This window comes from Halichondria panicea, chromosome 10, assembly GCF_963675165.1.
Source record: "Halichondria panicea chromosome 10, odHalPani1.1, whole genome shotgun sequence".
In the NCBI taxonomy this organism is placed as follows: Eukaryota; Metazoa; Porifera; class Demospongiae; order Suberitida; family Halichondriidae; genus Halichondria; species Halichondria panicea.
In genome coordinates this window covers 6310462-6334374 of record NC_087386.1, presented here as the reverse complement: position 1 = coordinate 6334374, position 23913 = coordinate 6310462, and the positions used below count along the sequence as shown (strand labels likewise).

The window sequence follows — 23913 nt, the reverse complement described above, 5'->3', positions numbered from 1 at the left end:
AAGAGAAGGATGTTATTGCTAACTGCCATTCTTGGACATCTGAGCATGCGCAGTAAGCACGTGTCATGCCCCTTATATGTAAACTGTGCAAATGGCTACAAAATCAAGAAGTGACCTTGATGCTCTGGTGGTCCAGGTGGAAGGATTGAATCTAGAGGAGAACAAAGCTGGCTCAGGGGCTTATGGCTGTGTCTTTAGAGTGACGGTGAATGGAAGAGACTGCATTGCTAAGAAGCTGCATCACATATTGCTCCAAGAGCAATCCCTTGGACAGAGGGAGAGGATTGTGACCAAGTTCAGAAATGAATGTCGTATTCTGAGTGTTTTACATCACCCCAACATAGTCGGTTTCGTTGGAGTCCATTACGGCCGCGATAAGAACGACATCAGTCTAATAATGGAGAGGCTTCATTCCGACTTGGCTAAATTCCTTGAAACCCATCGAGACACGAATATCGCCACTAGAATCCATATCCTGTATGATGTATCCAAAGGCCTTCGCTATCTCCACTCTCTGACCCCTCCCCTCATCCATCGTGACCTCACTGCTCCCAACATCTTGCTCACTGAGGACCTCACTGCCAAGATCGGAGACCTGGGTGTCTCCAGGTACGTATTTTTTTGCAACAAAGGATTTTTTAAATGAGTTCGATACATGTGGGAAAATAAAGGCAGGCATGTAAAACCTAATATTCATTTGCAGGTATGTTGACCTAGACAGATTGACTCATATACTGACAAGCGTCCCAGGAAATCCAAAATACATGCCTCCCGAGTGTCATGACGAACAGCCCACCTACACTACCAAGCTGGACATCTTCTCATTCGGTCATCTCATAATTCACACTGTTATCGGTGATTTCCCTAAAGTCTCGTACTTAACTCACGATGCTATTAAGTACGTGGATGATGGAAAGGTGGAGCTCATGCGTCGAAGCACTGCTGTCCATGGTGACAAAATGGGGGAGAAACACGCTCTTTATCCTCTTGTTGTTAGCTGCCTCCATGACCGACCTCAACAGAGACCATCAGTTGACGAAGTGATTGTCTCACTCAGAAAGCTGTGTCTACAGCAGCCCAGGATGGTACGTGAGTGAGTGGGTGGAGGTATCAAATGTGCATTGTCAGCTTATATAGTGTTAGTGTCGACTGTATGCTGGTACTTCTGTGTGGGTGGCTATAGAATCTTGAACAGTATATAACATGTACATACAATTTTTGTCATTCCATCTTTTGGGTGTATTTTACTGATAATGTATTTTCTCCCAGGCATTTCTGGAAGCTTGTAAGACGGGTGATGTGGGTGTGGTTCTGGAGCTACTGGAGTGTGGGGCTGATCCCAATCAGGCAGACGAGGCCACGGGAATACTGCAATATGTCCGTTGGTTGATCTCTGTTCCTCAGAATGGTGCTACTGCTCTTTACTGGGCCAGTAGGAATGGACATGATGAGATAGTGAGGGTCCTCTTAGCAGCCAAGGCTACAGTCAACACTCAGACAAAGGTTGGTTTTGTTGTACAAACACATTTCCCACAACATGCTGTTTACATTGTTTTCCTCCTATGTACAGTCGGGACAGACCCCTCTTTGGGTAGCCAGTTTCTATGGTCACCAGAAATGTATGGAGCTCCTAATCGATGCTGGGGCCAATGTTGATGTACCCAAAGAGGTGAGTGTAAGTAGCTGTACACACATCTCAAAGGCCACTAGCCACAGAGCCTCCCCATGTTCTGTTGACCTGGTCCATTATTAGACACCAGAGCTAGTCATGTTTGTGTAGAGAGCACTGGTAGTTGGTGTATCGAGGTACGACACGCATCTCATGATATATTCAAACAATTTTTACGTTGTTTTCGATATAATGTGTTCCCAACAATAACTCTGTTATTCTGTGACTAAGGCTCAAGGGTAGTATAGTTTAGACCTAGATCTAACTGTTTATGTCGCTGAACCCGTAAACGTCATCACAATGAAATATTCAATTAAAAAACAATGTCGTACCTCCTCTGCCCTGATATTAGTGTAGATAGTCATGTGATATTGTATGAGTGATATTGTGTAATGAGTGGATCTGTACTATCTTGACTGTGTACAGGATGGAACGACAGCATTGTATGTAGCTGCTTGTTATGGTCATGTGAGGGCAGTGGAATTATTGATTGCTGCTAAAGCTAGAGTTGACATTCAAAATGAGGTCAGATTTACTAGAGTAGTGTATTGAGTAGTGGATTAGCTGGTCCAGTTGCGGGTTAGTGTAAAGCTGGAATGCGGAATAGAACGGAATATGGAATGGCTAAAAAGAGAGCTGCTGATGGTGCTCTGTATTTTTTTAGTGTAGTATGACTTAAATACTTGTAAAAAGTGCTACAGAATCCTTTTATAGACACAAAGCTAATTTTAGAAGACTATTATGTAAAAAAGTAGACTGAGTATAATTATAGTAGCAACATTGAACATTACAAATACACATAATTATACGTGTCTATAGACTTAGCGAAGTAATTATGTTGTGCCCAAAGTAAGGTGGAGTGTGAAGTCTATAGCTATACAGGACACTCCAAAGCTATACCTTTCTTCTATCTGCATGCCTGCAAAGTTTTGACCCTCGGTGAAACTTTAAACGATTTATGTGTGTTGAAGAGACACACTGACCAAGCCTTTTGCCATTGATTTCCACACACATTGGGTTGTGGAGTCAGCAAATTCCACATTTATACTCTCAACAATGAAACTGTTATCTCAATATCTACCACTGTGCAACAGTGTGTGTAAGTTGTTGATCCTCTTTCCAATAACAGGTGTCATGTGACGATTACAGCCAGCTACATGTTCCGTTCTATATCTGCATTCCAGCTTTTACACTAACCCTCCAGTTGCTGCTATACATAATTATAATTATGGTTTATGGTCTATATAACACAGGACAACCAGACAGCTCTGTATGCATGTAGCCAGTAACAACAGCATCGTGATCTCTCTTTTAATTGCATTCCAATCTTTTTTACATTGGTTTTCAATGTAGTGTGTTCCCTACAATAACTCTGTTATTCTGTGACTAAGGGTCAAGGGTAGTATAGTTTAGACATAGATCTAACTGTTTCCGTCGCTGAACCCCAGTGAACCCTATTCAGTTAGGAGATATGCTTGCTACAAATACATCTGGACAAGTTCTAACCAGGACCTCAGCTGGAGAAACACTATAGCTAGCCATAGAGACCTTGAGCAACGTACAGAGCTAGCTAAACAGCTAGTTACAAGCGTTCTACAGGCCTATAGAGTTTGTCGCGGTTAAGGTTACAGTATACTAATTGCTCATGAATGATTCATAAGATATTTATTTCTCATCACAACGTTATTTTTGTAACTTGCAATGGTTATCAATGGAAAGAGAACATGGAACAATGCTAGCTACAATAATAACTCAGAGTTTATATGTCTTGTAATCCAATGAAGTGGTCTGAGGTCAGCTGGAAAAACAAGTATTTTGTCGTCAAATTTTGTTGACTGCATAGCTTCTAGGTTGTCTTTCTGACCAGTATTCGATGCCTGAAGACTTACTGGAGGGCGACTCGAAGAGATCTTGTTCATAGAGACCTTACAGCAAAAAATATATCCTTGTTACTACTCTACAGTCGCCATATTAGCCTACAAAAACAGCTAGAAAAATAGCCGTAACTTTGTTGTAACTTACTCTCTTGGGAAAAACTCTTCGAGTCACCCTGCCCCTTTATTCGTATAATAAGAAACAGCAGAGTATACGGTAAGGAGGGATTTCCTGGTGCCTGGAATTAACGCAGAATAACCATTGCCAGATGAGAGCCATTTTTCTAGCTGAACTACATTGAACACCCACGCAGATTTGAGCGTGGATGGAACAGTATACCGTAACCTTAACTACCAGCTAAACAAACGTCATCACAAATGAAGATTTCAATTAAATAAGTGTCGTACCTCCTCTGCCCTGACATTAGTGTAGATAGTCATGTGATATTGTATGAGTGATATTGTGTAATGAGTGGATCTGTACTATCTTGACTCTGTACAGAATGGAACCACCGCATTGTACATGGCCAGTCAGAATGGTCACTGTGGAGTTGTTAGAATGTTGTTGGAGGCCAAGGCTGACGTTCACAACAAGACTAATGTGAGTCACGCTGCATGGTGGTGTTTGTGTACTCTGCTGATTCCATGGTTGAGTGTGTGTACTGTCACCTCTGTGTTAGCCTCGTTCCTAGGCCGCTTTTTTCGAAAGGGGAAAAGGCCTGGTGTCCATTGCTTGGGTGTTAGTGCGCATGGTAATCGTGCACTAATGTAAAACTTTTGCAAACTAGTCCGTTTACTAGGAATATGTTCCGTAATACGTACTTCCATACTGAAGCTATGGCTTATGCCCTCTATTGCGTTGGCCAAGAAAGCTGGCACACTTAGTCTGAGGCCAGTAGTCTCTAGTTCTACGATGGTCGTATAGTTGTCTTCTCAAGCAGCAGTTAGAAGTACCATAGGAAGCATGCACAATGACTTGCTATAGCCTGTCCTTCCAAGCTCAGACATCCCGACCATACGACTGTCGTGAAGTAGACGAGAGCCTCTTCTGGCTTCAGACTAGTGTGAAAGCCTTCTTGATCAACACAATAGAAGCACAGCATGGTAGATAGGGGGAAAAGAAGGGGATTCCCCATATTTTACAGCAAACACCAGGCCGCATTTTCCTCCCTTCCATTCGATACCAAAGAATCGGCCTGGGAACGAGGCTACCTCTGTGTATGAGTGGACTGAGTAGTGGAGAGTGTACAATTAGCTGGTCCAGTTGCTGTGATATATAATTATATGGTTTATGGTCTATAACAGGTCAACCAGACAGCTCTGTTTGTAGCCAGTAGACATGGACATGATGAGATAGTGAGGGTCCTCTTAGCAGCCAAGGCTACAGTCAACACTCAGACCAAGGTTGGTTTTGTTGTACAAACACATTTCCCACAACATGCTGTTTACATTGTTTTCCTCCTATGTACAGTGTGGAGATACCCCTCTTTGGATAGCCAGTTTCTATGGTCACCAGAAATGTATGGAGCTCCTAATCGATGCTGGGACCAATGTTGATGTACCCAATGAGGTGAGTGTAAGTAGCTGTACACACATCTCAGAGGCCACTAGCCACAGAGCCTCCCCATGTTCTGTTGACCTGGTCCATTAGACACCAGAGCTAGTCATGTTTGTGTAGATAGCACTGGTAGTTGGTGTACCGAGGTACGACACGCTTCTCATGACCCTCATCCACAATGTAATGCACAATAACTTTGACTAAGGTTCAACGGTAGACCTAGATCTAACTGTTTCCGTCACTGAACCTCAGCCATGATAAGGCCTGCTACTGACTGTTTGCGCATGGATATTATTCCTGTAAATCCCTATTTTAATATCCTGACCAAGAATACAATTTGAAAGTCCTACACAGAGCTATATATAGCTAGCTAGCTAGAGACAGAGCTATAGGCTTGTTGTACAGCTATTTTCTTTCAGTAGCAGTAGTATAGTAGACTTTCATCGAAGTTAGTATTAGATGGGCGTGGCCTGTCCATATAGACTATTGTCAGCCTTCACTCCGTTCAGACGATTGTCATCCACACTGTTGCTAGTTATGAGTCTTTTGTTAGCATAGCAGGCTATGGGTATAGCTAGCTATCAGAATGCTATCAGATGGGCTAGAAACCTTCAATCGTATACCGTAATTGAACTTTCTATACCGTATAGCGCGAAATTTTCGAGGGGCTTAATTTTCGCGAATTTGTGCGTTAGCGATCCTACACGAAAATTAAGTCCACAAAAAAAATTGTTCTTTAATTAGAATTATCTGCTATAACGTGCAAAGATTAAAAGGCGTGTCTTCCGATAAGCAGTCATTCCACGAACATTGTGCAACGAAATTTTTTTAGAGGCCATTCCACAAAATATAAGTACCTCGAAAATTTCGCGCTATACGGTATGTGACATAATTGTTTTACTGAGCATACGAGTTGTTATCCTGTGTTAGCCGGTATATGGCACTCAGAGGAAGTGTGGCCTGGGATCGAGGCTAGTGTATCCCCTGACATTAGTGTAGATAGTCATGTGATATTGTATAATGAGTGGGTCTATGATGAGTGATGGTTCACCTGCTCACACTATCTTCCATTAGACACCAGAGCTAGTCATGTTTGTGTAGAGAGCACTGGTAGTTGGTGTACCGAGGTACGACACACATCTCGTGATCTATTCAAACATTTTTTACGTTGTTTTATATAATGTGTTCCCAACAATAGCTCTGTTATTCTGTGACTAAGGCTCAAGGGTAGTATAGTTTAGACCTAGATCTAACTGTTTCCGTCGCTGAACCCGTAAACGTCATCACAATGGAATATTCAATTCAAACAATGTCGTACCTCCTCTGCCCTGACATTAGTGTAGATAGTCATGTGATATTGTATGAGTGATATTGTGTAATGAGTGGATCTGTACTATCTTGACTCTGTACAGGATGGATTCACTGCATTGATTGCAGCTGCTCAGGAGGGTCATGCGAGGGCAGTGGAAATATTAATTGCTGCAAAAGCTAGAGTTGACGTTCCACAGAAGGTGAGATTTACTATTTGTCTGTTAGTAATTATTTGGATATGTACACAGAACGGAGCCACAGCATTGTACATGGCCAGTCAGGACGGTCATTGTGGAGTTGTTAGAATGTTGTTGGAGGCCAAGGCTGACGTTAAAATCAAAACTAATGTGAGTCACGCTGCATGATTGTATATAATTATGATACTGTATATCACCATGGTAACATTAAATCCAGTGGTTTTGTGATAAATTCCTTATTTCCCTTCATCACTAACTGCTCACATACCCACTATACAGGACGGACGTACTGCCTATGATGTGGCTAGTAGGAATGGACACACTCAAGTGTGTGAACTACTACACTGACTCTGTACCTTATTAACTGTACTGTTACCATGGCAGCTAGCCTCCGATAGATACGTTGATTGCAAATTTATACACTACATCATTTTGTCTTATAATTAATTTTTTTCTATATACGGTTTCTCATGTATTTCACCAAGTTACATTCTGATCATGTAAAACTTGAAAGTTAATTGGTCAATAATGAGAAATGTGCAAAATTAATAACCTGAAACTAGATTGAATTGTTTGTCTAAAGGTGCGGCCTGGAATCGAGGCTATATAATTATATAGGTGCTTGATTCTCAATCACATCTTGAGATAGGAATCCCACTTGTAGTAGATAAGAGATGACAGCATGATGATCACATGACACAGCTGTAGAGGAAATACAATCACGAATATAATTATAAGGAATTCAAAAAAAGACAATAATTATTACCGCGAATAAATCTAATAACCAGCTCAACTTCTACAGCTATAGGGTATAATATGTTTCCTCGATCACCATCATTAATGCAAATACAAAAAGATCTCCAAGGGATACACAGCCAAACTGACTTCCCTCACTATTCAGTAGAGGGAGCATTGGACTCAAACAAAGATCTACAAACAGACAGCTAGCTTCAACATGTATTAACACACAAGCACCCTCTGTAAAGGAATACTCCATCTCTCACCATAATGAAGAGGGTGTCTGATTGTCTGTGTCCTCAATATTAACATCTGCTCCCCTCTTCACAAGTAGTTTCACCATGTTCAGGTTGCCACGGTCACAGGCCCAGTGAAGAAGACCCATCCCCTGTATCATGAAATGCATCTCTATAATTATACATGTGCAAGTATGTGTACAGCATTCTACAATTAGCATTAGTCTCAAACATTCAACACGCTCAGTTAGTTCAAATTATACAGCAATTTTCTTATAATTGGAGAGTCTTTTCAGAATGTGTATATCAACTATATAACTATTTTGGCACATAATTACAGGAATGAACTATATTATAACATTATTAACCTGTCTACTCACCTCTTGGTCAGTTTGATTGACATTGGTGTCAGAGAGTAGAGATCGTAATTTCTTTTCATTCCCCTCCTTACACTAGTCGAACATTGTCTTCTTGTCGTCAGTTAGTGCCTCCTCTGTGTCTCATCCAGCCAGAGTGCTTCCCTGCATGACCAGAGTCCCCACAATGGCAGCCATTCCAGTACGCCCCTCGTTACCAGGCACCTCAACACCGTACACCACCACATCCGTCAACTTCAACACAGTAGCAATACGAGTCTCAACCTCTGCCGTGGATACGTTCTCCCCCTTCCAACGAAACGTGTCCCCAGACCGATCACACAAATACACCCAACCTTCCTCGTCAATGCGCATGTCTCCAGTTCTGAAAAAAGCATCTCCTGCTTTGAAACAATTCCTAAGAATTTTTTTTGCTGAGTTCTCTTTGTTTCGATATCCGTAGAAGGGAGAGACTTTAGTAGGTTCGCTCACACCACACTCGACACAGAAACCATTCTCATCTCTTAGGTAATCGCCAGTCTCCGGATGAAGCTTCAAGATAGTGACGTTTTGAAGGGACGGTACAAACAGTGGGAGAGCTCCAACAGATCCTGGCAATGTTGATGATACCAAAGTTGCCCTCAGTGGAGGTATAAAACTCGATAATGTGATCCACTTCAATTAGTTTCTGGAACTCCAGCCACAGCTCTTTTCTGAGTCCTGCAGTGATGATTAGACGTACTTTGTGTTGTGTGTCAGTGGGTTGAGGGGGTTGGGCCAAAACGTAGCGATTCAACTCCCCAATCGTGCACACCATCTGCACAGTGGGGGAGTAAGTGGATATAAATGAAGTGATGTCACCCGTACACAGTGATACATAGCTCAAGTTGTGTAGTGAAAGCAAAGGCAAGAATAGCTGAAAGCATAACAACACGTACTATGTAAGTGGGTCAGCCCCAGTCAATTAGCCAACTCACAGTGCAGTTGTACTTTGCACTATCGGTACAAAAGTGTTTGGCAGAGAACTTTTTCCTAATGACGAGAGTGGCTCCTGTGTAGATCATAGGCCCTCCACTGTGTGTGAGACCGTGGGAATGGTAGAGGGGACAGAGTACACACAGTCACTGTCAGTCACTCCTCCGGCAATCACAAAGAAAGTAGGAGAACGAAACAATCTGTGAGAGAGAGGGACGGGATTAGTACACTCTGATACTCAAGATGTGTGTGTGTGAGGTATCTAGTGGTGGGGTAGCTGAGATAATAAGGTACAATTCTGTACACAATAATAACAGACTGAAATGATAAAATCCACAGATATATGCAGCTAGCTAGCTAGATGGCCGTTGAAAGGTACGTGACTTAGAAGATCTGACGCCTCTCAGATCCAGACACATGAGAGTAGTGAGAATGATATCTTAGCCAGCTGATGGAGGTATCTATTGTAGGGTGGGAGGGTACTCACACTCACCATGAATTGTGTTGCCTATACAGTAGGTCTTTAGATTCTCCATTCTCCATGGCCCAAGACACATCATGCAAGTCCTCTGATGCAAGTCCTTGAATTTAGTATTTATGTGTCTGATTTGGTAAAGATCATTAAGTTTCTGAAATACACCGCTCTGCACCGCTGTACTGAACACCAATTATTTGGGCATGCGCAGTAGGAAATGTGTCATATGACCAAGGAACACAATGAGATACTCCCCTTTTTCTGCAAAACTCCAAAATGGCTACAAGAAGTGACCTTGATGCTCTGGTGGTTCAGGTGGAAGGATTGGGTCTAGAGGAGAACCAAGCTGGTCATGGGGCTTATGGCTGTGTCTTTAGAGTGACGGTGAATGGAAGAGACTGCATTGCTAAGAAGCTTCACCACATATTGCTCCAAGAGCAATCCCTTGGACAGAGGGAGAGGATTTTAACAAATTTCCGTCATGAGTGTCATATTCTGAGCGGTTTGGATCACCCCAACATTGTCGGTTTCGTTGGAGTCCATTACGGCCGCAATAAGAACGACATCAGTCTAATAATGGAGAGGCTTCATTCCGACTTGGCTAAATTCCTTGAAACCCATCGAGACACGAATATCGCCACTAGAATCCATATCCTGTATGATGTATCCAAAGGCCTTCGCTATCTCCACTCTCTGACCCCTCCCCTCATCCATCGTGACCTCACTGCTCCCAACATCTTGCTCACTGAGGACCTCACTGCCAAGATCGGAGACCTGGGTGTGTCCAGGTATGTTGTTGTTTTTGCAACAAAGAAAAATGTTTTTTTTTTATGAGTTAGAGACAAAAAGGAGATTTACTTAATGTGGGAAAACAAAGGCAGATATGTAAAACCTACTGTTCATTTGCAGGTATGTTGATCTGGAGAGATTGACTCATGTTCTGACAAACGTCCCAGGAAATCCAACCTACATGCCTCCCGAGTGTCATGTGGAGCCGCCCACCTACACTACCAAGCTGGACATCTTCTCATTCGGTCATCTCATCATTCACACTGTTATCGGTGATTTCCCTAAAGTCAAGAACGTACCTCATAGTATTCGAAACTATTTCAAGTCTATCAGAGGAAAAGAGGAGCTCATGCGTCGAAGCACTGCTGTTCATGGTGACAAAATGGGGCAGAAACACGCTCTTTATCCTCTTGTTGTTAGCTGCCTCCATGACCGACCTCAACAGAGACCGTCAGTTGACGAAGTGATTGTCTCACTCAGAAAGCTGTGTCTACAGCACCCCAGGATGGTACGTGAGTGAGTGGGTGGAGGTATCAAATGTGCATTGTCAGCTTATATAGTGTTAGTGTCGACTGTATGCTGGTACTTCTGTGTGGGTGGCTATAGAATCTTGAACAGTATATAACATGTACATACAATTTGTGTCATTCCATCTTTTGGGTGTGTTTACTGATAGTGTATTTTCTCCCAGGCATTTCTAGATGCTTGTAAGACGGGCAATGTGGGTGTGGTTCTGGAGCTACTGGAGTGTGGGGCTGATCCCAACCAGGCAGACAAGGTGAGGGGAATACTGTCTACAGTGCCAATATGTCCGTTGGTTGATGATGTTGTCTCTACAGGATGGTGTAACTGCTCTTCACTGGGCTAGTTATACAATGGACATGATGAGATAGTGAGGGTCCTCTTAGCAGCCAAGGCTACAGTCAACACTCAGAACAAGGTTGGTTTTGTTGTATAAATACATTTCCCACAACATGCTGTTTACATTGTTTTCCTCCTATGTACAGTGGGGAGAGACCCCTCTTTACACAGCCAGTTTCTATGGTCACCAGAAATGTATGGAGCTCCTAATCGATGCTGGGGCCAATGTTGATGTACCCAAAGAGGTGAGTGTAAGTAGCTATATACACATAGCCTCGATTCCAGGCCAATTAAAGTATGGCCTGGTACTTATTGCATGGTGATAGTGAGCATGTGATAGTTTATTCTCCAGAATCTGGGGAATCCCTTCTTTTCTTTCTTTCTATCTATGTACATCAGCTTAGCTCTCTATTGCGTTGTTCCAAAAGGCTTTCACACTAGTCTGAAGTTAGGAGAGGCTCTCATCCACCTCTATGACGGCTGTATGGTCAGGATGTCTTAGCTTAGATCTGTACAGGCTATGGGAAGTGTATGGTGCTTCTTGACTGCTACTTGCGAAGATAAACCTGCTGTAGGATCATCGTAGACATAGATGAGAGCCTCCAAATTAGTGTTCAAGCCTTCTAAGCAGCTTCACAGAACTCAGTATGGAGATAAAATATTACAGAACATATTCTTAGTAAAGGACTATATTACGGGTACTAAGGTTTTATGTTTGTAGTACGATTACCCATATTCTGAAGGTACCAGGCAGTATTTTAATGCGGCCTGGAATCGAGGCTACTATACACACATCTCAGAGGCCACTAGCCACAGAGCCTCCCCATGTTCTGTTGACCTGGTCCATTAGACACCAGAGCTAGTCATGTTTGTGTAGAGAGCACTGGTAGTTGGTATACCGAGGTACGACACGCATCTCGAGATCTATTCAAACAATTTTTACGTTGTTTCAATGTAGTGTGTTCCCCACAATAACTCTTACTAAAGCTCAAGTATAGTATATATAGTTTAGACCTAGATCTAACTGTTTTCGTCGCTGAACTTGTAAACGTCATCACAAAGGAATATTCAAGTAAAAACAGTGTCATACCTCCTCTGCCCTGACATTAGCGTAGATAGTCATGTGATATTGTATGAGTGATATTGTGTAATGAGTGGATCTGTACTATCTTGACTCTCTGTACAGGATGGAGCCACTGCATTGTGGGTAGCTGCTCAGAATGGTCATGTGAGGGCAGTGGAATTGTTGCTTGCTGCAAAGGCTGGAGTGGACATTCAAGGGAAGGTGAGATTTACTAGAGTAGTGATTGAGTAGTGGATTAGCTGGTCCAGTTGCGGGTTAGTGTAAAGCTGGAATGCGGAATAGAACGGAATATGGAATGACTAAAAAGAGAACTGCTGATGGTGCTCTGTATTTTTTTAGTGTAATATGACTTAAATACTTGTTAAAGTGCTACAGAATCCTTTTATAGACACAAAGCTAATTTTAGAAGACTATTACTATAGGAGTAAAAAGTAGACTGAGTATAATTATAGTAGCAACAGTGAACATTACAAATACACATAATTATACGTGTCTATAGACTTAGCGAAGTAATTATGTTGTGCCCAAAGTAAGGTGGAGTGTGAAGTCTATAGCTATACAGGACACTCCAAAGCTATACCTTTCTTCAATCTACATGCCTGCAAAGTTTTGGCCCTTGGTGAAACTTTAAACGATTTGTGCGTGTTGAAGAGACATACTGACCAAGCATTTTGCCACACACATTGGGTTGTTTTACACTAATCCTCCAGTTGCTGTTATACATAATTATAATTATGGTTTATGGTCTATATAACACAGGACAACCAGACAGCTCTGTATGCATGTAGCCAGTAACAACAGCATCGTGATCTCTCTTTTAATTGCATTCCAATCTTTTTTACGTTGTTTTCAAGTGTGTTCCCCACAATAACTCTGTTATTCTGTGACTAAGGCTCAAGGGTAGTATAGTTTAGACCTAGATCTAACTGTTTCTGTCGCTGAACCCCAGTGAACCCTATTCAGTTAGTACAGGCTATGGGAAGTGTATGGTGCCTCTTGACTGCTTCTTGCGAAGACAACATGGCTATAGATAGGACCATCGTAGACGTAGATGAGAGCCTCCAAACTAGTGTTCAAGCCTTCTAAGTAATAGATACAGCTTCACGGAACTCAGTATGGAGATAAAATATTACAGAACATATTCTTAGTAAAGGGACTAAATTACGGGTACTAAGGTTTTACGTTCGTAGTACGATTACCCATATTCTGAAGGTTCCAGGCAGTATTTTAATGCGGCCTGCAATCGAGGCTACTATACACACATCTCAGAGGCCACTAGCCACAAAGCCTCCCCATGTTCTGTTGACCTGGTCCATTAGACACCAGAGCTAGTCATGTTTGTGTAGATAGCACTGGTAGTTGGTGTACCGAGGTACAACACGCATCTCGTGATCTATCCAATCTTTTTTACATTGGTTTTCAATGCAATGTGTTCCCAACAATAACTCTGTTATTTTGTGACTAAGGCTCAAGGGTAGTATAGTTTAGACCTAGATCTAACTGTTTCCGTTGCTGAACCCCAGTGAACCCTATTCAGTTAGGAGATATGCTTGCTACAAATGTTTAGAGCACTGCACCTTTCATATACATCTGGACGAGTTCTAACCAGGACCTCAGCTGGAGAAACACTATAGCTAGCCATAGAGACCTTGAGCAATGTACAGAGCTAGCTAAATTGTCAGTTACAAGTGTTGTACAAGCCTAGAGTTTGTCGTAGCAAGGTCACGATAAACTGCCAGCTAAGCAAACGTCATCAATTAAAAAAGTGTCCTCTGCCCTGACATTAGTGTAGATAGTCATGTGATATTGTATGAGTGATATTGTGTAATGAGTGGATCTGTACTTTCTTGACTCTGTACAGAATGGGACCACAGCATTGTGGGTAGCTGCTCAGAATGGTCATGTGAGGGCAGTGGAATTGTTGATTGCTGCCAAGGCTGGAGTTGACATTCAACGGAAGGTGAGATTTACTAGAGTAGTGGATTGAGTAGTGGATTAGCTGGTCCAGTTGCGGGTTAGTGTAAAAGCTGGAATGCGGAATAGAACGGAATATGGAATGACTAAAAAAAGAGCTAGTGATGATGGTGTTCTTAGTCTTAAATACTTGTGCTACAGAAGCCTTTTATAGACACAAAGCTAATTTTAGAAGACTATTACTATAGGAGTAAAAAATTAGACTGAGTATAATTATAGTAGCAACATTGAACATTACAAATACACATAATTATACGTGTCTATAGACTTAGCGAAGTAATTATGTTGTGCCCAAAGTAAGGTGGAGTGTGAAGTCTATAGCTATACAGGACACTCCAAAGCTATACCTTTCTTCAATCTGCATGCCTGCAAAGTTTTGGCCCTTGGTGAAACTTTAAACGATTTGTGCGTGTTGAAGAGACACACTGACCAAGCATTTTGCCATTGATTTCCACACACATTGGGTTGTGGAGTCAGCAAATTCCACATTTATACTCTCAACAATGAAACTGTTATCTCAATATCTACCACTGTGCAACAGTGTGTGTAAGTTGTTGATCCTCTTTCCAATAACAGGTGTCATGTGATGATTACAGCCAGCTACATGTTCTGTTCCATATCTGCATTCCAGCTTTTACACTAACCCTCCAGTTGCTGTTATACATAATTATAATTATGGTTTATGGTCTATATAACACAGGACAATTAACCAGACAACTCTGTATGCATGTAGCCAGTAACAACAGCATCGTGATCTCTCTTTTAATTGCATTCCAATCTTTTTTACATTGGTTCAATGTAGTGTGTTCCCTACAATAACTCTATTATTCTGTGACTAAGGCTCAAGGGTAGTATAGTTTAGACATAGATCTAACTGTTTCCGTCGCTGAACCCCAGTGAACCCTATTCAGTTAGGAGATATGCTTGCTACAAATGTTGAGAGCACTGCACCTTTCATATACATCTGGACGAGTTCTAACCAGGACCTCAGCTGGAGAAACACTATAGCTAGCCATAGAGACCTTGAGCAACGTACAGAGCTAGCTAAACAGCTAGTTACAAGCGTTCTACAGGCCTATAGAGTTTGTCGTGACAAGGTCGCGGTTAAGGTTACAGTATACTAATTGCTCATGAATGATTCATAAGATATTTATTTCTCATCACAACGTTATTTTTGCAACTTGCAACGATTATCAATGGAAAGAGAACATGGAACAATGCTAGCTACAATAATAACTCAGAGTTTATATGTCTTGTAATCCAATGAAGTGGTCTGAGGTCAGCTGGAAAAACTGAGTATTTTGTCGTCAAATTTTGTTGACTTTATAGCTTCTAGGTTGTCTTTCTGACCAGTATTCGATGCCTGAAGACTTACTGGAGGGCGACTCGAAGAGATCTTGTTCATAGAGACCTTACAGCAAAAAATATATCCTTGTTACTACTCTACAGTCGCTATATTAGCCTACAAAAACAGCTAGAAAAATAGCCGTAACTTTGTTGTAACTTACTCTCTTGGGAAAAACTCTTCGAGTCACCCTGCCCCTTTATTCGTATAATAAGAAACAGCAGAGTATACAGTAAGGAGGGGTTTCCTGGTGCCTGGAATTAACGCAGAGTAACCATTGCCAGATGAGAGCCATTTTACTAGCTGAACTACATTGAACACCCACGCAGATTTGAGCGTGGGTGGAACAGTATACCGTAACCTTAACTACCAGCTAAATAAACGTCATCACAAATGAAGATTCAATTAAATAAGTGTCGTACCTCCTCTGCCCTGACATTAGTGTAGATAGTCATGTGATATTGTATGAGTGATATTGTGTAATGAGTGGATATGTACTATCTTGACTCTGTACAGGATGGAGCCACGGCATTGTACATGGCCAGTCAGGAGGGTCACTGTGGAGTTGTTAGAATGTTGTTGGAGGCCAAGGCTGACATTCACAACAAGAATAATGTGAGTCACGCTGCATGGTGGTCTTTGTGTACTCTGCTGATTCCATGGTTGAGTGTGTGTACTGTCACCTCTGTGTTAGTCTCATTCCTAGGCCGCTTTTTTCGAAGGGGAAAAGGCCTGGTGTCCATTGCTTGGGTGTTAGTGCGCATGGTAATCGTGCACTAATGTAAAACTTTTGCAAACTAGTCCGTTTACTAGGAATATGTTCCGTAATACGTACTTCCATACTGAAGCTATGGCTTATGCCCTCTATTGCGTTGGCCAAGAAAGCTGGTACACTTAGTCTAAAGTCTGAGGCCAGTAGTCTCTAGTTCTACGATGGTCGTATAGTTGTCTTCTCAAGCAGCAGTTAGAAGTACCATAGGAAACATGCACAAAGACTTGCTATAGCCAGTCCTTCCAAGCTCAGACATTCCGACCATACGACTGTCGTGAAGTAGACGAGAGGCTCTTCTGGCTTCAGACTAGTGTGCAAGCCTTCTTGATCAACATAATAGAAGCACAGCATGGTAGATAGGGGGAAAAGAAGGGGATTCCCCATATTTTACAGCATAACTAAGCGCATGCGCACTATCAGTAGACACCAGGCCGCATTTTCCTCCCTTCCATTCCATACAAAATTGTCCTGGGAACGAGGCTACCTCTGTGTATGAGTGGACTGAGTAGTGGAGAGTGTACAATTAGCTGGTCCAGTTGCTGTGATATATAATTATATGGTTTATGGTCTATAACAGGACAACCATACAGCTCTGTATACAGCCAGTAGGAATGGACATGATGAGATAGTGAGGGTCCTCTTAGCAGCCAAGGCTACAGTCAACACTCAGACCAAGGTTGGTTTTGTTGTAAAAACACATTTCCTACAACATATGCTGTTTACATTGTTTTCCTCCTATGTACAGTCGGGAGAGATTTAATTAATTAAGGCTTGGTGCGCATGCGCAAGCGAGGTTTACGGCAGTGTGTGTGTGTGTGTGTTTGTACTGTGTAGACTATTTCAGCTGCTCAATAATCAATGAAGTGCAAGTAAGAGTTTCTATAGGCATGTTTTCTTGGCTTTCTATTTGTGGATTTGCAAAATAAAATAAAGCTATTGGTAGCTGCAAGAGTGAGAAGAGAGCTACAAGGCTCTACTGATGGCATCCATTAATTTTAGACTTGAACTTTTGGTATCGATCGTTTTTAACAACAATCATGGTCGATCATTACCCACTATTTGAGTTTCCCTGCGATTGCATGCAGCAAAATTAAAAATGTTCATCATGATACAAATAATAATCAATGTGTGTATAAAAGCTAGCTATTAGTAGCTTTATGTTATGTAGCGTTGGCACCTTTACCTGTGGTGCTTTCATTTATTCGGTTCCCACAATAACTCTGTTATTCTGTGACTAAGGCTCAAGGGTAGTATAGTTTAGACATAGATCCGTCGCTGAACCCGTAAACGTCATCACAATGGAGTATTCAATTAAAAAACAATGTCGTACCTCCTCTGCCCTGACATTAGTGTAGATAGTCATGTGATATTGTATGAGTGATATTGTGTAATGAGTGGATCTGTACTATATCTTGACTGTTGTTAGTTTTGTTGTACACATTTCCCACAACATGCTGTTTACATTGTTTTCCTCCTATGTACAGTCGGGAGAGACCCCTCTTTGGGCAGCCAGTTTCAGTGGTCACCAGAAATGTATGGAGCTCCTAATCGATGCTGGGGCCAATGTTGATGTACCCAAAGAGGTGAGTGTAAGTAGCTGTACACACATCTCAGAGGCCACTAGCCACAGAGCCTCCCCATGTTCTGTTGACCTGGTCCATTAGACACCAGAGCTAGTCATGTTTGTGTAGAGAGCACTGGTAGTTGGTGTACCGAGGTACGACACGCATCTCGTGATCTCTCTTTTAATTGCATTCCAATGTAATGCACAATAACTCTGACTAAGGCTCAAGGGTAGTATAGTTTAGACCTAGATCTAACTGTTTTCGTCACTGAACCTCAGCCATTAAATTAAAGATAAGGTCTGCTACTGACTGCTTGCACAAGAATATTTTTCCTGAAAAGTCCTATTTTTATCAGTGAAAATATCCTGACAAAGAATACAAATTCTTATTGAAAGTCATACACAGAGCTATATATAGCTAGCTAGCTAGAGACAGAGCTATAGGCTTGTTGTACAGCTATTTTCTTTCAGTAGCAGTAGTATAGTAGACTTTCATCGAAGTTAGTATTAGATGGGCGTGGCCTGTCCATATAGGCTATTGTCAGCCCTCACTCCGTTCAGACGATTGTCATCCACACTATTGCTAGTTATGAGTCTTTTGTTAGCATAGCAGGCTAAGGGTAGCTATCAGAATGCTATCAGATGGGCTAGAAACCTTCAATCAAACTTTCTATACCGTATAGCGCGCGGATTTCGTGGGTTAGCAATCCTACACGAAAATTAAGTGGACGAAAATTGTTAGAATTATCTGCTATAACAAAGATTAAAATAAAAGGCGTGTCTTCCGATAAGCAGTCATTCCACAAACATTGTGCAACGAAATGGTTTTAGAGGCCATTCCACGAAATATAAGTGCCTGGAACATTTACGCTATACGGTATGTGACATCATTGTTTTACTGAGCATACACGTTGTTATCCTGTGTTAGCCGGTATCTGGCTCTCGGAGGAAGTGCGGCCTGGGATCGAGGCTAGTGTATCCCCTGACATTAGTGTAGATAGTCATGTGATATTGTATAATGAGTGGGTCTGTGATAAGTGATGGTTCACCTGCTCACACTATCTTGACTCCGTACAGACTGGAACCACAGCGTTGTGGGTAGCTGCTCAGAATGGTCATGTGAGGGCAGTGGAATTGTTGATTGCTGCGAATGCTCAAGTTGAAATTCAAAAGAAGGTGAGATTTACTGCTTATAATTATCTGTATTAATAATTATTTGGTCTTGTTGAGAAGGGACAGCATTGCACATTGCCAGCTATTATTACTAGCTGTTTGTTTGTTTAAAAATATTTGGATGTTTACAGGATGGTTGGACGGCATTGCACATAGCCAGTCAGAATGGTCACTGTGGAGTTGTTAGAATGTTGTTGGAGGCCAAAGCTGACGTCAACATCAAGACTAATGTGAGTCACGCTGCATGATTGTAATCACTATACGTATTACTAGAATATTTTGCGAATTAACCAAGTCAGCGGAAAAATTGACCCTTTGCGATCACTATTGCGTTCTGGCGAGGATCGTCTGTATTTACTTAGGTTTTGCGATTTTATTGTTGCGAATTGATCAACCCTCGCAAAGTTGGCGTATGTTTGATGCATTCTAGTATATAGTACAGTAGTTAGGTATACCTTAATGTTACTACCGTATAGCCGGTAATTTTCGTGGGGCAAAAAATTCGTTATTTTCGAGGGCAAGCTAGCTGACCTCCACGAAATTTTAACGTAGGCGTGGCTTACCGGAACGTATGAATGCAGTGCAGGCAATGAGACTAAACAAATTATTTACCCCACAAAAATTACCCGCTATATGGTACATGTATGTATTATAAACGAGTACTAATTTTAGCGAATTTGTAATTAACGCTAAATTAAGACCTCGCTAATAATTATTATTATAACGCATTATGAATTTCAAAAAAGTTCTCTTGAGAGTAAGCTATAGCAAGCTAGCCCCTGTATCTGACTCAAAACTTTCCTTTCAAGCTTAAAACTGGCTGTCCTTAATCAGTGGACTGGCCGACTGGACTGGACTGGACTTTGACCTGACTGTTGCAACACCAATTACATTCCTTTTCTCCAAGACCACAATGACAAATGATCTGACCATTTTGACAAATAATTATTGTGCTAATGAATTTTCTGCCAAAATTAGTACTCTAAAAAATCTGATACTCTAAAATTACTACTGTCTATTTATTAGTAACCTTAATTAAGGTAACAATTATTCATCACCATGCATGGCAACAGTGTTCTACTGGTTATGTATTGCTGTCCACTGTTAAAATTCCTTATTTCCCTTCGTCACTAACTGCTCACATACCCACTATACAGGACGGACGTACTGCCTATGATGTGGCTAGTAGGAATGGACACACTCAAGTGTGTGAACTACTACACTGACTCTGTACCTTATTAACTGTACTGTTACCATGGCAGCTAGCCTCTGATAGATACGTAGATTGCTTTTACACCACATTATTTTGTCTTTTTTGTCTACAGTTTCACCATATGTTATTACAGTTACATTTGAATTTTCTTTGATCATGTAAAACTTGAAATTTGGTCAATAATGGGAGCAATGTGCAAAATTAATAGATTGTTCAATTAAAAAGTTTGTCTGCTAGCTATAGCTATAAGTGTTTGATTCTCAATCACATCTTGAGGTAGCTATAGGAATCTGCAATGTCTCCACTTGCAGTAGATAAAAGATGACAGCATGATGATCACATGACACAGCTGCAGAGGAAATACAATCACGAATATAATTATAAGGAATTCAAAAAAAGACAATAATTATTACCGCGAATAAATCTAATAACCAGCTCAACTTCTATAGCTATACGGTATAATATGTTTCCTCAATCACCATCATTAATGCAAATACAAAAAGATCTCCAAGGTTACCATAGATACACAGCCAAACTGACTTCCCTCACTATTCAGTAGACGGAGCATTGGACTCAAACAAAGATCTACAAACAGACAGCTAGCTTCAACATGTACAGTATTAACACACAAGCACCCTCTGTAAAGGAATACTCCATCTCTCACCATAATGAAGAGGTGTCTGATTGTCTGTGTCCTCAATATTAACATCTGCTCCCCTCTTCACAAGTAGTTTCACCATGTTCAGGTTGCCACGGTCACAGGCCCAGTGAAGAAGACCATCCCCTGTATCATGAAATGCATCTCTATATACAACAATCTAGCGTTAATTTGTTGTAACTTGGACAATCCAAACTTGCATGGTTATAGTTCAAGGAAATTAGACAGCAATTTTCTTACTTCTAGACTACTGTCAGCTGATTATAAGGTGTGCCTTATTTATGGTGTTGCACTGAACTACTTGTAAGCAAAGATTGGACTAACGAGATACGGACATTGCGTATAATAATAGACTGTATACCTCCAGAGCTCTCACATGAGGTCCCAGTTTGGTGTGATCCGATTGGACTCTTCCAGCACTCTAGTGAGGTCATGTCGGAAGTAGGGCTCAAACACGACATCATCCTACAGAATCAGGATTTGATCCAGACCCTCTGTCATCATCTGGGGGGCAAGAGAGGTACAGTAAGACTTGTCTATACTGGTCACCCTTGGACTGACCAACAGTGGCTATTATAACAAGATGCTCAGTAGAGCATTCATCTCGTGCGTTGACATAACGGACACGCAATTAACTTTTTATTGTAATGACTTTAACATTATGGGGATTCTACAAAGCAACGATTGGATCGATTAGAAAACAGTGTTTTTTGTCGCCTTTGAAGACAAGTAGTTTATTATTTTTCAACCCACTGCCTCATTATCAGTTAAAGCAGTTCATGAAAGTGTCTAGTTTGCTCAAACAGCTAATATTTGTGTCCGCACACAGGAGACTTAGGAGCACATTAACCTGGCTGTACTATTATACAAATGTAGAGGGTGACCACATTAGACAGGTTTCACACAGTTACAAGTGCCCACAATGCAACAGGTAGCAATACTTTCTGTACACATCAACAAGTGTCCACTAACGCCCACTCACCTGCTGCCATATCGTGTGGTGACTAAGGGAACAGCCAAACTCTCCAAAGGTCATAGGTCGTTCTCTCCAAGGGTCCTTCCAGCCAGGTAGGTACTTGATGCCCATACTGTCCAGGTAGCTCTGATTCAACTGTCTGTAGTGGCCAGATATAAAATAAACAAAAGAGGTTCTTTTAAACATGAGTTCCCCACCACATCCTTGTGTATCAATTAGTGTGTATTGTCTCCTCCCCCATCCCTCTGTATTGTACAGCCAGTTATGTCTCCCCTCACACACAGTGAACCTATACTCTACACCATGCAGTACATCTCAAGACTACCCTCTCTCAATGACAATTTGGGGTTGGACGTGATAAGCCACTATCTAAAACCTTACTCCATACGATGTATAATTATTAATTTTCTCTCACCTTCCATCGACAGCATCAAAGAGGGTGTAGTTGAAGTTGAGCTCGTCCAGGCTTAAAATCATCCGGTTCCTTCTTTCTGGCCTCCGTACTAGTCCAATCATGAACACCTACCAAATATTGTTTGGAAATTATCAGTGAACTTTTATGATTTCCGTACACATACAACATAACTGTAATAGTAGAGACAGCTTACCGCGTCCAACCCCAAGTTGTTCTTGACAGGGGGTGGTCTGGAGATGTACTGACTGTACAGTATAGGGGGGTGGTCCACTGTGTGGGGGGAGACAATACGCACACTAATGCAGTATAGGGGGGTGGTCCACTGTGTGGAGGGAGACAATACACACACTAGTGCAGTATAGGGGGGTGGTCCACTGTGTGGGGGGAGACAATACACACACTAATGCAGTATAGGGGGGTGGTCCACTGTGTGGGGGGAGACAATACACACACTAGTGCAGCATAGGGGGGTGGTCCACTGTGTGGGGGAGACAATACACACACTAATGCAGTACAGGGGGGTGGTCCACTGTGTGGGGGGAGACAACACACACACTAGTGCAGTATAGGGGGGCGGTCCACTGTGTGGGGGGAGACAACACGCACACTAATGCAGTATAGGGGGGTAGTCCACTGTGTGGGGGGAGACAACACACACTAATGCAGATTAGGGGGTGGTCCACTGTGTGGGGGGAGACAACACACACACACTAATGCAGTATAGGGGGGTGGTCCACTGTGTGGGGGGAGACAACACACACTAATGCAGTATAGGGGGGTGGTCCACTGTGTGGGGGGAGACAACACACACTAATGCAGATTAGGGGGTGGTCCACTGTGTGGGGGGAGACAACACACACACTAGTGCAGTATAGGGGGGTGGTCCACTGTGTGGGGGGAGACAACACACACTAATGCAGTATAGGGGGGTGGTCCACTGTGTGGGGGGAGACAATACACACACTAATGCAGTATAGGGGGGTGGTCCACTGTGTGGGGGGAGACAATACACACACACTAATGCAGTATAGGGGGGTGGTCCACTGTGTGGGGGGAGACAATACACACACTAATGCAGTATAGGGGGGTGGTCCACTGTGTGGGGGGAGACAATACACACACTAGTGCAGCATAGGGGGGTGGTCCACTGTGTGGGGGAGACAATACACACACTAATGCAGTACAGGGGGGTGGTCCACTGTGTGGGGGGAGACAACACACACACTAGTGCAGTATAGGGGGGCGGTCCACTGTGTGGGGGGAGACAACACGCACACTAATGCAGTATAGGGGGGTAGTCCACTGTGTGGGGGGAGACAACACACACTAATGCAGATTAGGGGGTGGTCCACTGTGTGGGGGGAGACAACACACACACACTAATGCAGTATAGGGGGGTGGTCCACTGTGTGGGGGGAGACAACACACACTAATGCAGTATAGGGGGGTGGTCCACTGTGTGGGGGGAGACAACACACACTAATGCAGATTAGGGGGTGGTCCACTGTGTGGGGGGAGACAACACACACACTAGTGCAGTATAGGGGGGTGGTCCACTGTGTGGGGGGAGACAACACACACTAATGCAGTATAGGGGGGTGGTCCACTGTGTGGGGGGAGACAATACACACACTAATGCAGTATAGGGGGGTGGTCCACTGTGTGGGGGGAGACAATACACACACACTAATGCAGTATAG

General features: G+C 42.4%; 5 protein-coding genes across 9 annotated transcripts in view; 3 read left to right on the top strand and 2 right to left on the bottom strand.

The window, feature by feature from the left end:
* Positions 1–23913, top strand: part of LOC135342577 (serine/threonine-protein phosphatase 6 regulatory ankyrin repeat subunit B-like) — a 171395-nt gene that overhangs the window by 85896 nt on the left and 61586 nt on the right. The window contains exons 24-28 of the mRNA XM_064539325.1: positions 12226–12324; positions 13985–14083; positions 15959–16057; positions 16792–16890; positions 17699–17797. Of these exons, the coding sequence (XP_064395395.1) occupies positions 12226–12324; positions 13985–14083; positions 15959–16057; positions 16792–16890; positions 17699–17797 (495 nt within the window). The remainder of the gene's footprint in view (positions 1–12225; positions 12325–13984; positions 14084–15958; positions 16058–16791; positions 16891–17698; positions 17798–23913) is intronic.
* The window catches only part of LOC135342789 (probable inactive glycosyltransferase 25 family member 3), a 73422-nt gene that overhangs the window by 9874 nt on the left and 39635 nt on the right, over positions 1–23913 (bottom strand). Inside the window, exons 4-6 of one of the 2 annotated variants that reach the window (XM_064539652.1) lie at positions 22407–22483; positions 22214–22320; positions 21805–21937 (exon numbers count right to left, since the gene is read on the bottom strand). In XM_064539652.1, the coding sequence (XP_064395722.1) occupies positions 21805–21937; positions 22214–22320; positions 22407–22483 (317 nt within the window). Of the gene's footprint in view, positions 1–20297; positions 20514–21804; positions 21938–22213; positions 22321–22406; positions 22484–23913 lie in introns of those variants that run through there. The other variant, XM_064539651.1, reaches the window with a different exon arrangement.
* The window catches only part of LOC135342713 (procollagen galactosyltransferase 1-like), a 108125-nt gene that overhangs the window by 80481 nt on the left and 3731 nt on the right, over positions 1–23913 (bottom strand). Inside the window, exon 1 of one of the 2 annotated variants that reach the window (XM_064539546.1) lies at positions 9408–9539. The exons of the other annotated variant lie outside the window; for it this stretch is intronic. The gene's annotated coding sequence lies outside the window, so the exon portion shown is untranslated. Of the gene's footprint in view, positions 1–9407; positions 9540–23913 lie in introns of those variants that run through there. 2 annotated transcript variants of the gene reach the window in all.
* Positions 46–20318, top strand: LOC135342673 (ankyrin repeat and protein kinase domain-containing protein 1-like). Of its 3 annotated transcripts, none has more exons than XM_064539478.1 (7): positions 46–609; positions 704–1085; positions 1270–1503; positions 1571–1669; positions 6514–6612; positions 6661–6759; positions 6889–7127. In XM_064539478.1, exons 1-7 carry the CDS (start codon positions 92–94, stop codon positions 6955–6957), a joined length of 1500 nt encoding a protein of 499 aa, XP_064395548.1. In that variant the 5' UTR covers positions 46–91; the 3' UTR covers positions 6958–7127. The 3 variants fall into 3 exon arrangements, with proteins under 3 accessions (XP_064395548.1, XP_064395547.1, XP_064395546.1); XM_064539477.1 differs by lacking the exons at positions 1571–1669; positions 6514–6612; positions 6661–6759; positions 6889–7127 and adding exons at positions 5015–5113; positions 18856–18954; positions 19083–19181; positions 20109–20318 and having other exon boundaries at positions 47–609; XM_064539476.1 differs by lacking the exons at positions 6514–6612; positions 6661–6759; positions 6889–7127 and adding exons at positions 18856–18954; positions 19083–19181; positions 20109–20318 and having other exon boundaries at positions 47–609.
* Positions 9609–11284, top strand: LOC135342727 (uncharacterized). The gene is made up of 5 exons (XM_064539559.1): positions 9609–10177; positions 10299–10686; positions 10870–10956; positions 11018–11118; positions 11186–11284. Exons 1-4 carry the CDS (start codon positions 9666–9668, stop codon positions 11069–11071), a joined length of 1041 nt encoding a protein of 346 aa, XP_064395629.1. The 5' UTR covers positions 9609–9665; the 3' UTR covers positions 11072–11118; positions 11186–11284.